This window comes from Rhinopithecus roxellana, chromosome 15 (genome assembly GCF_007565055.1).
Source record: "Rhinopithecus roxellana isolate Shanxi Qingling chromosome 15, ASM756505v1, whole genome shotgun sequence".
In the NCBI taxonomy this organism is placed as follows: Eukaryota; Metazoa; Chordata; class Mammalia; order Primates; family Cercopithecidae; genus Rhinopithecus; species Rhinopithecus roxellana.
The window spans coordinates 7,826,209-7,841,876 of NC_044563.1; the positions used below are offsets into that span (position 1 = coordinate 7,826,209).

The 15,668-nt window shown below is 39.7% G+C and overlaps 1 protein-coding gene across 3 annotated transcripts in view; it reads left to right on the forward strand.

Moving 5' to 3' along the window:
• Positions 1 to 15,668, forward strand: part of MS4A4A (membrane spanning 4-domains A4A) — a 65,515-nt gene that overhangs the window by 33,287 nt on the left and 16,560 nt on the right. The window contains exons 1-2 of one of the 3 annotated variants that reach the window (XM_010384985.2): positions 4,591 to 4,766; positions 15,377 to 15,536. In XM_010384985.2, coding sequence (XP_010383287.1) covers positions 4,726 to 4,766; positions 15,377 to 15,536 — 201 coding nt within the window. In that variant the 5' untranslated portion in view covers positions 4,591 to 4,725. Of the gene's footprint in view, positions 1 to 4,590; positions 4,767 to 8,927; positions 9,051 to 15,376; positions 15,537 to 15,668 lie in introns of those variants that run through there. The other 2 variants (XM_030918459.1, XM_030918460.1) reach the window with 2 other exon arrangements.

The following is a 15,668-nucleotide window of genomic DNA, read 5'->3' on the forward strand; positions in this document are numbered from 1 at the left end:
AAAAGTCAAAAAATAACATGCTGGTCAGGTTTGCAGAGAAAATGGACCACTTATACACTGCTGATGGGAATGTAAATTAGTTCAGAGATGGTGAAAAGTGGTTTCAAAATTTTTCAAAAAACTTAAAACAGAACTACCATTAGACTCAGCAATCCCATTCCTAGCTATAAACCCTCCAAAATATAAATTGTTCTACCATAGAGATGCGTGTATGCATATGCTCATTGCAGAACTATTCACAATAGTAAATACATGGAATCAACCTAAATGCCCATCAACAGTGGGCTGGATAAAGAAAATGTGGTACATATACATCATGAAATGCCACATAACCATGAAAAAGAATGAGATCATATCCTTTGCAGCAACATGGATGAAGCTGGAAGCCATTATCCTAAGTGAACTAACACAGAAACGGAAAATAATATACCACTTGTTCTCACTTATAAGTGGGAGCTATACAATGGTTACACATGGACACAAAGGAAAAAGCGATAGACACTGGGGCCTACTTGAGGGTGAAGGGTGCAAAAAGTGTGAGGATAAAATACTACCTATTGTATATTATGCTTATTACCTGGGTGATAAAAAATGTGTCCATCAAACCTTCAGGACATGCAATTTACTCATATAACAAACCTGCACATGTACTTGCTGAACTGAAAATAAAAGTTGGAAAGAAAGATGAAACAATAAGTAAACTCAGAGAAGTGAGTCCAGAATTTGTGATGCTTTTATTAAAGAGCATTTTCTGATTCTGGGAGATGTAGTGTGGTATCTAATTGTGGTTTTAATTTTCATTTTCTTGATTACTATTAAGGTTAAACAAAAGATGTTTTTAAATATCTTTTGGGCATTTGGATATTCTCTTTTGTGAAGTGTCTGGACAAGTCTCTTGAACAATTTTCTGTGGAGCTGCCTCTTTTACTTAATGCATACAAGCGTTCTTTATATATTCCGGATATATGTCCTTTCTTAAATATATGTATTAAAAATACCATCTAATCCTCTGTGGGATGTGAATTTTTGCTTTATATGTTTAGGAGGTCTGATATTAGATATGTACACACTTAAAATGATTACATCTTCCTGAAAATTGAACTATTTTTATAAGTAAGAAATAATCCTTTTGTTCATCACTAACATTTTTTGCTCTAAGGTCAGATTTGATAAGTTTTTTGGTTTAGGGTTTGCTTGATGTATTGTTTCTCATCCTTTTATTTCATACTTTTTGTATGCATTAAAATATACCACTTTTAAATAGTAAGTATTTCACTTTTGAGTTTTTAAGATTTTGTCTGAAATAGTTATACTTTATTACATATAATATATTTATTCACATAGTTAGGATTAAATCTACCATTACACTATTGGCTTTCCTGGAGGAAATGGAAGCTCTAATTCTTATTTAAATTTAATAAATCAAAAGCACATGCTTTAATTTTAAGATTAAAAGAAAAGACATAGTAAAAGACTTTATAATTATTAAATTAACTGGAGGGAGAAATAATGCAATATAGGGGAGATAAAGGTATGAAGCCAGGTTATAAATACAGATTGACTATGATCTAGGTGGGAGAAAGTCCTCAGCTTCTCTAGACTAAGGTGACCTCTGTGTCTTCATCATCAGAATCCCAGCTCTATAGTGTGAACTCAAGACTTTCATTTAATGATCAATTCCATAATCTTCTCTGCTTTTTTCTTTTTCTTTATACCCTGTTAATTGAAAGTTAGATGTGATTCTTGTCTCTTTCCTGTTTTTTGTTTTTGTTGTTGTTGTTGTTGTTTTTGACACAGAGTCTCACTCTGTTGCCCAGGCTGGAGTGCAGTGGCGCGATCTCGGCTCACTGCAAGCTCTACCTCCTGGGTTCATGCCATTCTCCTGCCTCAGCCTCCCGAGTAGCTGGGAGTACAGGTGCCCACCACCACACCCAGCTAATTTTTTTGTATTTTTAGTAGAGGTGGGGTTTTACCCTGTTAGCCATCTTTCCTGTTTTTTACTCAGAGCTGGCACTCACATTCTGTATACTTATCTAGAGCAGAACCATAATTTTGCTCATAAAACAGTTCCCATATTTTGTTTTTGGAATAAACACCTTGTTATGTGATGCCTGGGTGAGGGAAAGAGGATCAATTGGCCCAGTTTTCCATCATAATTTAAAAAAGCAATTACCTTGACAACTGCTCAGGGCTCCAACCTCCTCCCCTGCTGCTTCTAGTTTTGACACTGAACTTGAGCTCTTTCTGATTTGCTCTTATTTGCATAGTAGTTTTGTTAAATGCTTACTTTGAGGTAGGGTGATTTTATTATAAATAAATATATATATATTTCTCTGTCGAATTTCATGTTATTGTTCTCTTGAAATTGTTATCTACTAATAATAACCTGATAATGTCTCATTTCACACCATATGGAGTGGGAGGAGAGATTGATGCCTGTCCTTAGTCTAGAATTTCAACCTCTCTTAGGAAGTCGTGAAACTCTGTACCCTTGTCTTCTGCAATGCCACACTTTCCAATCTTGCCTGCTGTCTTCCTTACCCTCTTTTTCATAATCCTCTGGGAACTCTTATTTCTGATATACTGTTTCTATCCTCTAGAAAAACGGTTTGACATTTTCTGCCTCCACCCACAAGCCTGGGTGACCTCATCCCTCTGGATGAAGAGTGGTTGGGTTTACCTCTACAGCCATGGTCTCATTCCTAGCTCCTGCCAGTTAGCCAATTCTTGTCAACTTTGTTTGAAGGTGCCTACACAACTCTGATTAAATACGTTCAAAATTTTACTCTTTGTTCCTATAGTTCTGTCCTGGTTCATGTCTATTGCCTTACTGAATGGCTCTATCTCTCATTCAGTTTCCTAACCTGGAATCTGAGTGTCATCCTTTTTTTTTTTTTTTCTCCTGATTTACATATTCATTATACCAACAAGTACTGTCATTTCTCATTCCTAAACAGCTTTCAAATCCATTCATTCTCTCCAACTTCACTAGCATCACAGGTAGTTCAGGTAACCATTATCCCTTCCCTAGAGAACTGCCTCTACCTTGAGCCTAACTCTCTAATTTTATTATTATTTATCCCTGTTGTTTGAAACCAGGACAATATTTCTGAAATATAATCTATTTTAATTTTGAGAATTATAATTTCAGATTATAGACCACATAGTTTTTGGAATTAGGCAAAACTGGATTTCGATCTCATCTATACCAGCTATAGGAGTATCTCTGAGTTTCAGTTTCTTCTGAAAAATGGAAATAATGTTACCTTCCTTCATTCGCCTTCCATTTGTGCGTCTTTTGTTCATTCATCTTGTCTCCAATTAGATGTTCCCTTATCTAGGAAGTCTCCTCTGCCTACCCAATGTTGGGTTCATTGATCCTTCTATGAGCTCTCTTAGGATACCCAACTTTACCTTGCAGATCACTGATGATTTATTTGCTCATCTGTGTTGTCACTTTACCTTGCAGATAACTGATTGTAATGAATTGTAGTGATTTATTTACTGGTCTGTTTTTCCAAGTAGTCTACAAACTCTTTGAGTGAAAATTATTTTTTACCATTTTATCAGAAGCACATGGCACACTGCTTGGCTTATAATAGTTTTTCTTTATCTTTTTTTTTTTTTTTTTTTTTTTTGGAGTCCTGCTCTGTCACCCAGGCTGGGGTGCAGTGGCCGGATCTCAGCTCACTGCAAGCTCTGCCTCCCGGGTTTACGCCATTCTCCTGCCTCAGCCTCCCGAGTAGCTGGGACTACAGGCGCCCGTCACCTTGCCCGGCTAGTTTTTTGTATTTTTTAGTAGAGACGGGGTTTCACCATGTTAGCCAGGATGGTCTCGATCTCCTGACCTCGTGATCCGCCCGTCTCGGCCTCCCAATAATAATTTTTCTAAAGAAAATGCTGAATGAATGAAAACTGCACGCCATTTTGCTTTCCTCCTCCATGTAAAGTAAACATTATTTTATTTTATAAATGAATCGTAGGTTCAGGAGATTAACAAGGTCATGCAAGAAATGATTGTCATTGGTTTTATCTTAGTCAAAGGCCAGCTGGTTCTATGATACCAGCTGCTTCCTTCACTTAGAAACGTGTTGTTTTATTGCCATACAACCAACTTGTTGCCATTTTATGGCCACTCATGATGAATCTCTAAAGGTGGAAATTCATGTAAATAAAACATTTAAGTTGTGTATGTTAAGGTTGGTGCAAAAGTAATTGTGATTTTGGCCATAAAAATGGCAAAAACCGCAATTACTTTTGCACCAACCTAATAAAATAGTAATAGTAGCTCAACCTAATAAAATAGTAATAGAACACTATGGAAATGTGTGACACTGTGAAAGGGGGTATTTATAAAATACCATTTACTTGGCTTGTGTATATAATGCCCTTTGAAGAGGGTCTTGCATACAGTAAATCCTCTACCACTGATACCCACAGTAATTAGTAGTATTATTTTCATAGGAAAGACTGTATCAGGCAGCCACTGCTTTTTCAGCAAAATTCAAAATAGGCATCCGTACCCATATTGGGAACACAAAATCAGTTAATGCTTCCGATATAAAAGAGGAACTAGTTGTGTGTCTCAGAAATTCTCAGCACAGCCTTTAAGGTTCCAAACATCTGCTAGAAGAGGAATGCAGATTTAAACTGAGTGAGGTGTGGAGTGGTGGAAGCTGACTGGGTCTGGCCAAAGAACTTCGAGGAACTTGCCCTGAGCCCTGCATGCATCAGACCTACAGCAGACATTGCAGGCCTGAAGGAAGGTAGGTCCAGGGACTTGCCTTCCTAGGCTTTCGGGCTGATGGTTTGGTTCACTTCCTGGGTTTAGGATTTCTGGGAGTGGAATGAGAAAAAAAATGAGGCCAGTTCCCATGACACAAGCTGGTAGTCAGGGTTGGGGTGGGTTGAGTGCACCTTTAAATGTGCATTTGGTGAGGGTTGTGGTTGAATGAGAACAGTCTTTGCTACAGTTGATGGGAGTTAGAAAAGCCTCCTCAAGGCTGACATTGGAGGCTGCATAAGGTTGTTTAGTTACTTTTGTCCCCTAAGTCCTCAGAATACCAAAACACTGAAAGCAATATTTTAAACTTTTGACTAGTTACCTCATCTATTGTTAATGCCCTTCCTCCATGGTCTTTATTCTCTGTGTCTGACTGGTTATTTTTATAATTCAGGATTTAAGAACAGATGTATTGCATGCAGAATTTGGTGTACATGGAGTAGGGCACAGGCAGGGTCCCCAGCCTTGTATATTTAGATGGGCTGTAACCTGACCTAGTTCTCCACTGGTCTTTGGCACTCTTCATGGGGCACCCAGGCAATAAACTGAGGCTGCTCATGATAAAATCTACTAATGAAAAATGCCTTGTAGACTTTTAGCATTCTTAGGATAAGAAAGAAGCTTGTAAGTAGTCGTGGCCACTGTAATCTTTCCCCAGATGAAGTAAATGAAACCCAGAAAAGGGAAATAATGTACCCAGAATCACACAAGTTAATAAAAGGGCTGGGAGCAAACAAACAAACAAACAAAAAAGAATTCTTGGTTCCTAGTCCAGGCCTTTTCGCTTCCCGTGCCACAATTTCTGCATCCCCATCATCCTCCTAAAAACTATCCAGATTCAGGCCTCATTTTGGGTTTCTAGTCTATTTGATAATTTTGCCAAGAAAAAGGGGAGTGTACCACTCTCCTCATGCTCCTCCTTGTGATTGTGACCCATGAAGGGGATGGTGACATAAAAATGAGGAAACAAGAGACTGGTGGTGCTGCTGATCCACAAAGAGACTGGGGCCAATCAAAGAGGGAAGGGTGGTCTAGGTTCCCTCACCTCTTTTTTTTGTTGTTGTTGAGACAGAGTCTCGCTCTCGCCCAGGCTGGAGGGCAGTGGCGCATCTCAGCTCACTGCAAGCTCCACCTCTCGGGTTCACGCCATTCTCCTGCCTCAGCCTCCCAAGTAGCTGGGACTACAGGTGCCTGCCACCAAACCTGGCTAATTTTTTGTATTTTTAGTAGACACAGGGTTTCACCAAGTTAGCCAGGATGGTCTCCATCTCCTGACCTTGTGATCTGCCTGCCTCGGCCTCCCAAAGTGCTGGGATTACAGGCGTGAGCCACTACACCTGGCCTCCCTCACCTCTTTATCCGGGGAGCGGGGAAGACATTGTAGTTGTCAAGAGCCTGATGCATATAGGTGATGGGACAAAACCAAGGTTTTGATTCTTCTCCAACCCGGAAGAAATGTCCCTCATATGTATCCAATATTCTCAGCAGTTTAAAAAAAATTGAATAGAGAGAAGTTAAGCCCTGGATGGTAAACAAATGTTTTTGTCCTTGGGGACTTTATGGGCTGTAGATAATTAACACAAGGATTTCTGTGGTGGAAAAAGAGGAGGCAGTTATATGAATTTATGGCCAGAGTTTCTTAGAATGACAAAGCACCAGCCTTGAAGGACCAGAACCTGACCTATGTTACCAAAGAATTATGGGAAAGCATAAGAGTCAGTTATAAGCTTTGCTTTGATATAATGGCTCTGCCCTCGAGGAAGCTTACAATCTTGACAGAGAGGCACTAAACACAGAGAGAGAACCACCAGTGTGTTTGATAAGACAGACCCAACATGTCCTAAATTCTCAGTCTGAAGATGTGTGTGCCTGAGAGATTGAGGCAGAGGTTCTTTTACATTAAAGAAGAAGAAAGTACACATTTAGATGGACTAAGAAGAATCATCTTTAGTCACTTTCCAAATAACTTTGACTTTTGCAATGTAGAAGGACCATAACACAGCTTTCTTAAATCCTTAGTTACCATCATAGGTTGAGTAATCCACGTGTGGGCAACGGTGGGTAAGTGGGGGGAATAGAGTCTGAGAGAAGATAGAGACTATACAATGCTGTTCGTGTGTGAGAAGATTAGATGATGTGGTGGGTTCGTTTTTGTTCTTACAAGGTGGTCACAGGAGGGGTGGAACATTCCTGCAAATGGGTTCAATATATGCAAACATCTCAATATAAGAATGAAATAACTTCTTTGGAACAACTTAAATAAGTCAAATATACTTGGGGCTTTAAAACTTAAAAGGAGAGAGATTTGAGGTAAGACTACAACAACAGATTTGTGCTGAAGTAGCAGAGGTTTTGTTATCAACATTAAAAATTTTAACTCTATGCTAAGGGTGGTAAAATGTAAAAGAAGGCTTTTAAAGGGGAGGGTGACTCACTTGATTTTATATTTGATCATTCTGGCTACAACATCAGGGTGGATTGAATATCCAAAGCCACAAATGGACACAGGGAACATTCAGAGGCTATAACGAATTCTTCTGATGAAAATAGGATAATGGCTTGCCTTGAGGAGAGAAATACACAGAGTTGAAAAATTGTTGTGTAGGATTAAAATGAGATTGATTGAACATAGAGGGTAGGCAACAGAAGGAACTAATAACAAACTACCAGATATTTTTGAGACAGGGTCTCACTGTGTTGCCCAGGCTGGAGTACACTGGCGCCATTGTGGCTTACTCCAGCCTCGACCTCAGCCTCCTGAGTAGCTGGGATTACAGGCGCCCACCACCACACCCGGCTAATTTTTGTGTTTTGTGTAGAGATGGGGTTTCACCATGTTCCCCAGTCTGTTCTCGAACTCCTGGGCTCCAACAATCCTCCCACCTTCATCTCCCATAGTGCTGGGATTACAGGAGTGAGTCACAATGCCCGACTTTAAACTTCCAGATTTTTAACATGGATAGTGTAGTTAATTGCTGGGCCTTCCACCAAGAAAGGACACTTGCACTCCCATAGCATTAGGGTTCCTGTTCCCTTTAGCTCTTGCCACTCTTGATTAGGGACTACTTGCAGGGCTCTGAAATAATCTCCACATACTGTTCCTTGCGCCACCTTACTTTTTTGAAAGAGAAATTTTGAGGAAGACTGGATGTCTTCTATTTAGGTCTTCTAAGGTTTGAAATAAAAGTTACCTCTTCTCCCTTCTGGAACAAGTAGGTAAATTGTCAGTTTCTGGGTTTTATTAGAATGACTTTAAGCCCAGGGAAGAACAATTGCCTTAAGTGTAACAGAATCTAAGGATGTGGATTAAAGGTAAGACCAAAAATAAGACCTATTTTATTTTAGCCATGTGCTCCAAATCTAAATTTTGTGTTCTGTCCAGGGAGTGCTAAAAGTGTGTACATAGGTCTGAATATACCTACTCCATAGCATATATATGTAACCCATCTCCCAAATTCCATTATCATTGGAACAGAGACTGCAAGAGGAAGAGGAGGGCCTCTTGGCCCACCTCTATGTAGTCTTGTACCTAACTTAGTCCAAATTGGGTGGTTTGCTCCTTTTAGCTATTATAGATAATGCTGCTAAGAAAATTAACTGTACAAGTTTTTGTGCAAACAAAAGAGATCTTCTATTCACCAGACTATTGTAGTGGATCCCCTTAAGCAAAGGAGTTCTGGAATTACAGCACCTGGATTTAAATTTTGGCCCTGCCACTGTTTACTCAAGTTACTTAATCTTGTGTTTCTATAATTCTGCCCTATAAATAATAGAGTATATCTCTCAGGGGAATTTAATGATGAAATAACACAAACAAAACATTTAAACCAGTGCATGTCACTTAATAAATGCTAAGTACATATTAACTGTTATTATTGATATTCCTACTATCACTTACTCATTTCTGGCTTGAAGTATAAAACATAAACTTCCTTTAACATTTCCTGCCACTCAAAGGCATGCTAGACAGGGACTTTATTCCTGTCATGACCCTGCTCCAACCTGCTCCTGTCTTGGGGCAAGTGGAAAAGCAGATAAGAGGGGTCTATATAATTGGAGAGAGCATGTTATTCACGGCACTGTGTTGTCAGATGTTGACACTTCCTCTCTTTTGCAGTTTGTCTCAAAGATTGGTCAGAAGAGTCAGGATTGTCCTCTTTTTTTTGCTCTCATGGAACAAATTAGATACAAGACTATGCAGAGGTGGACCAAGAGGCTCTCCTCTTCCTCTTGCAGTCTCTGTTCGAACGATAATGGAGTTTATGAGGTGGGTTACATTTACATGCTATGGAGTAGGTACATTCAGACCTATATGCACACTTTAGCATCCTCTGAGCAGAACACAAAATTTAGATATGGAGCAAAGGGGTAAAAAAATAGCAGGCCTTATTTTTGGTCTTAAATCTAATTTGTACTCTCAAATTTTGTTAAACATTGGAGAATTGTCCCCCTCTGGGCTTAATTTAAAGTCATTCTAATAAAGCCCACAAAATGACAATTTACCAACTGTCCCAGAAGGAAGAAGAGGTAATATTTCTTTCAAATGTTAGAAGACCTAAATAGAAGATACTCAGCCTTCCTTAAAATTTCTCTTTCAAAAAAGTAAGGTGGCACAGAAAAAGTATGTGGAGATTATTTCAGAACCCTACAAGCAGCCCCTAATCAAGAGTGGCAAGAACTAAATGTAACAGGAACCCTAAGAGGGCTATGGGACTGCAAGTGTCCTTGCTTGGTGGAAGGCTCAGCAATTAACTACATTGTCTGTGTTAAAAATTTGGAAGTTTAAGTTTGGGCGCGGTGGCTCACTCCTATAATCCAAGCACTATAGGAGGCTGAGACAGGAAGATCACTTGAGCCCTGGAGTTTGAGACCAGCCTGGGTAACATGGAGAAACCCCATTTCTACAAAAAATACAAAAATTAGCTGGGTGTGGTGGCACATGCCTGTAATCCCAGCTACTCGGGTGGCTGAATTCGAGGCTGCAGTGAGCTGTGATAGTGCCAGTGTACTCCAGCCTGGGCAACAGAGTGAGACCCTGTCTCAAAAAAGTCTGGTAGTTTGTTATTAATGATTTCTATTACCCACCCTCTATGCTCAGTCAATCATGAAATGATAACCTTCTTTGCCTCTTTTGACAGTTTTTGACTTGAAGTTTATTTTACGTGACCTAAGTATGGATAATTATTCTCTTTAGGCTACTATTTGCATGGAATAGTCCATCCCTTAACTTTCAGCCTATGTTTCTTCTTAAGGCTAAAGTGAGTCTCTTACAGCATTTAGTTAGATGTTGTTTTTTAAAAATTTTCCAGCCACTCAATGGCTTTTGTTCAAAGAATTTAATTCATTTGTATTTAAGGTTAGCATTAATAGATAAGGATTTCCTCGTGCCATTTTATTATTTGGGGGAGGTTGTTTTTGTAGACCTTTGTTTCTTTCTTGCTCTCTTGTCTACCTTTGTGATTTGGTAATTTTATGAAGTGCTAAGTTTTGAGTTCTTTAACATTTGTGTATCTGCTGTAGTTCTTTGCCTTGTAGTCATCATTAGGCTTACATAAAACATCTCATAGTTATATAAATTGACTATTTTATGGTGACAGTAGCAATGTTTATTGAAACAAGAACTCTAGACTTGTACTGTCCTCCCACGAAACTAAATTTTTGGTATCTTTGTTTTCTACTGCTGTAAAAGACCATTGAAGACTGGGTAATTTACTATAAAAATGTATTTCACTTATAGCTCTAGAGGCTGGGAAGTCTAAGGGCATGCATGGTGTAAACCTCTGGTGAGGGTAATCCCATGAAGGAAGGTGGAAGTGAGCGTATAAAGCAGAGAGAAAGATGGGGCCAAATTTATTCTTTTATGAGGAGTCCACTCCTGTGATAACTAACCCTCTCCAATGATAATAACATTCATCCATTCATGCAGGTAGGGGTGTCCTGATGTAATTACCTCTTGAATTACCTCTGGAAGGTTCCACCTCTTAATACTGTTACAATGGCAGTTAAGTTGTCACATGAGTTTTAGAGGGGACATTGAAACCATAGCATTTCATCCACAGCCCTCCAAAACTCATGTTCTTCTCACATACAAGATGCAATAATTCTGTCTCAATAGGCTCAAAGTTTTTACCCATTCCAGCATCGACTCTAAAGTTCTAAGTCCAGAGTCACATCAGAAGCAGATATGGATGAGACTCAAGGTATGATTTATCGGGAGGCAAATGTTTCCAGCTGTCAGCCTGTGAAATCAAAACAAGTGATTTGTCTTCAAAATATAATGGTAGGGCAGGTACAGAATAGACTCTCTCAGTTCAAAAGAAAGAACTAGGCAAGAAAAAGGCATAACTGGTTTCAAGTGAGTCCAAAACCCAACAGAGAAAACAGCATTAAGCTTTAAATCTGGAGAATAATTTCCTTTGACTCCATGTCCTGAATCCTGGGAATGCTGACTGCGGCCCTCAGACAGTCCTGCTTGCATATCTTCACTGGGCTCAGTCCATGCTTCAGCTCTGTTAGGCTGGAGTTGCATGCTAGCGGTCTTATAGTTCTGAGATCTTAAAGGTAGCCTCACTCCCATGGCTCCACCAGGCATATTCCTAACTGTGACTCTCTGTGTTGGCTCTGACCCCATATTTCCACTCAGCATTGCCCTGATGGAGGCTCTTTGAAGTAACTCCACTCCCATAGCTGTTTGTGACATCCTTTGATCCTAGGTGGAGAAAGCCATGCCCCTACAGCCCTTGCAGTCTGTGAGCCTGTAACACCACATAGTTAACACCACATGGTTGCCATCGAGGTTGACAGCTTGTACTTTTTGCACTATAATAGTGGCTGTGGAGCTGGGGTCCTAGGCTCAGGGTCTTGCAAAACTACTGTGGCAGAGGTTCACTCACCGAGGCATGGGTGGATACAGATTACCCACAAAGATGAGGCTGTGACTCTGAGGCATACCTCAGCAACTCAAGCCCATGGGGCAGGGATGGAACAGTTACTGATGCTGGGGTCAGTGTACAACACCAGCATGGCTCCAGGGCAAGAGGAGGGGGGCTCTGGAGGCTTGAGCTCTGGGAGCAGGTTACAGTCGAAATTTTGGTTCCAGAGCCAATAGGGCACTGCAGCAACTCCAACCCTGGGGGATGGAGTGCCACATAGTGGTAACTCTAGACCCTGAGATGTTAGGGCATGGCAATATCCCAGACTGTGTAAGGCTGGATGTAGTAGCAGCAAGGCCTCAGGAATGACTAGGCCTGTCTGTGGCTTCGTCATTGGGTTTTTTGAAGCAGTACAGAAATGACCCCCTGGAGAGCCAGGTTTCTCAGAAGCTTGGACTCCAGGAAATTAGTCAGTTCCAGGGAGGTAGGGCACTGCAGTTACTTTGCCTGGATTGTTGGGTGACACAGTTTCAGCTTGAGTTTGGAGGGGCAGAATGCACCAGCGACTAAGATGGGGGCATGGAGCAGTTCCATGGCAGCCTGGCCTCGGCAGGTAGAGAGTGGACAGCAGCAGTTTGGCTTAGGTATGGCTACCAGGTGTGTGTGGTATAGTGGTGGTTAAGCCTCAGAGATGGAGGGGTGCAAATGGCTACTCATTCCTGAAGCAGAATGCACTCTAGCAGTGATTCACTTCCAAGAAGGGGCAGTACAGTAGCAGTTCAGGCCACGGAGGCCACCTCTGGAATGTGGACTTCAGGTAGCTCCATCAGCTGAACTCAGAGCCTGTGAAAACTCTAAGTTTCTTCAGTAGTAAGATTACAGGTGTCCATGGTGTTGATGGGAGCTGCTGAGGTCCTCTCACTTACCTTTTCCCTGCAGGAAGAAGGCCCTCCTGACTCAGAGCTGGTCCTAACTGGGGGAAAGGTGGTGGAAGAAAGGTGTTTTTTCTCCTTCTTCATGCAGCCATCCTGGGTTTCTATGATCTACAAGATTTCTGCTACTCCTTTGGTGTTTTCAAGTGCTCTTCTTTAATTATTTTGGTTGGAATGCAGTTGTTTATTCATTGTTTTGGGGAGTGTGTGTGTGTATGTGTGTGTGTGTGTATTGATGATGATGAGGGTTAGGAACTTCTAGTTGGCCTTCTTGGTGACATTCTTTAGAATTCTAATCAGACATATTCTAGACCTTTTAATTCTACTCTTCCAATCTTTTAACCTCTCTTCTATTATGACCATTTTCTTGTTTCTCTACAGAATTCTTGGTGATTTCTTCAAATTTTTCTTCCAGTTGACTAATTCTATTTTCAGCTATTCCTTATTATTTAACACATTGACCAATTGTTTTCTGTCAACACTATTTTATATTTGAAATTTATTTGAGATTATGTTCCAAATATGTCCTGTCACTCTATGTGCTTTATCTTTGACTTCATTTTTGTGATTTAATTTTCATTTAAATAAGTTATCTGTACTCTTTACATATTCTATATGTGATATATAAACAGGTGCTCCTAATCTGTGGGACTTCTTGGAGGCTTGTATGAAGGATATCTACTTCCTTCTTTATGGACTCCAATGTAGGACTTATTCAGAGACTGATTGCTTTCTAAATATGTGGCTTTTTGGTGGGATTTCTCCTTTACTACTGACTTTGATGATTCTCAGAACTATACTTTTCCAGGGAAGTGACAGTTATCAACTGATGTATTTAATTCCCAGGATTGTAAACAATAATTTATGTTGTACACCTCGGGGGGCCTCTCATCTTTGATAAGTATACTCTGAAATCTGCGGCCATGGTGTCCTGTTTCTTTCATACTCTCGCTACACTTCTCTCCAAATGTATCCTCATGTAATCTTTGTTTTTAACACTCATTTCACCTGATTTATAGAAATGTTAGTTGTTTCACACTTTCATAAAAACAATGGAGTTCTAATTCTGTTTGTCCAAATTGTTTTTGGAACTTTTCTAAAAGTGATAAGAATAAGAACATTGACTTTTTCAATGTTACATTCTTATATTTAATTCCTTATCTTAACTACTTCAGTCATATTTACATTATATATTTCTCATTTATTATATTTGTCTTTCTTTTTTAAAAGAAATTCTTATTTTATAATTTGTAATTCTGTACTTTTAATTTTACTATTTTTCATAATTTTAAGTATATACATTACTAAAGTTAAATTCATGTTCTAAATGATTAATCTTTTCATTTTAACTTTTCTCCTCTTTCTCTGAAATTCACTCTCCTTCTGACTGTAATCAGTTTTATTGTTAGATAGTTAATAATTTATTTCCTTTGATGTATTAAAAATAAATACAAGATGATAATTTTTTCAGAGAAATCTTAATTTTTTTCTCACCATAGTAAATTTGGAGTATAACAATTTTTTTTTCATTTATGTTACCAATAAAAGGGCACACATCTCCAAACTTGAGACTTTTATAGGGGTTCAATGAAGCATAAATGATATCAAAATTAACTATTACTTCAAGGATATTAGCAAGCTTCATTTCCCTAAAAATTATGGAAGTGGATCATGAAACACCTGAATATGAATTCAAATACATAGATAAAAATTTCCATGTAACTTTAGCATATCTCGACATGACTTGGTTGGAGTTATTACATTGAGGACAGAAAGAAGTATAAGGATAATATGTTTGTGCTTAGATTCTCAAAAAATGATTTGATGGGTCCTTGCTGTGTACCAGCAAGTTAGGATTTAAAGCAATGTAATAGGAAGAGATTTAGATTTGTGGTGCCAAGAATATGACTCAGAGCCATTAGTTTCATTACCAAATTTCAAAGTTTGTGGGACAAAATACAAGGTTACATAAGTCACACCCAGCAAGGATGAACATAGGAAGATTTTTCAGCCCTGTGAATTTAACTGTGCCCTGATTAGAAAAGGAGGAACTATACAATACTATACAATAAATTGGAAGGCAGATGAGTTTGTGTACTTTATCGCTGTTATAAAAGTAATCCTTTGGCCGGGCACGGTGGCTTACGCCTGTAATCCCAGCACTTTGGGAGGCCAAGGTGGGCAGATCACGAGGGCAGGAGATCGAGACCATCCTGGCCAACATGGGGAAACCCTGTCTCTACTAAAAATACAAAAATTAGTTGTGCATGGTGGCGTGCGCCTGTAGTAACAGCTACTCAGGAGGCTGAGGCAGGAGAATCATTTGAACACAGGAGGCAAAGGTTGAAGTGTGACGAGATCGTGCCACTGCATTCCAGCCTGGCAATAGAGCGATACTTCATCTCAAAAAAAAAGTAATCCTTCGTGGGGAAGTGGCTGTAATCAAGGGACTAGACAGTAAGAGGGATAGAAATAAAATCGGAGCAGACTTGGAATGGAACTTAAATAAATTTCTCTAATTTTAGAGGTCCAACAGGTTTACCTCATTTCTGTCAACATGTCCCTCTCTGCGGGACTTTCTAGCATCTTGATATCATATGACATTTAGTTTCTCCCCCTGCCCCACCCTTAATGTGTTGCCTATTCCACTTCCCTGGCTCTAACAGCTATTATGATATGGGAAGGGAATGTAGACCAGATTTTGTCCTTAGGGAGGAACCTGCCCCAAAGTGTCATGTCCTCCTTTGTCATTTCCAGGACATCATACTAAATTACATTTCTTATTGTAGCACCTTTTCTGCTGCCATGACAACCATGCGAGGAATGGAACAGGCCATGCCAGGGGCCGGCCCTGGTGTGCCCCAGCTGGGAAACATGGCTGTCGTACATTCACATATGTGGAAAGGATTGCAAGAGAAGTTCTTGAAGGGGGAACCCAAAGTCCTTGGGGTAAGTTGCAAATCTAGGTGAAGACCAATGGTGTTGTAATCTCATATTTTGTAAGACCTAATGCCAAATACACTGTCCCACTAACCTCATAATATAACAGCCAACCCTTGCAACATCAGTATTTACTTTTCA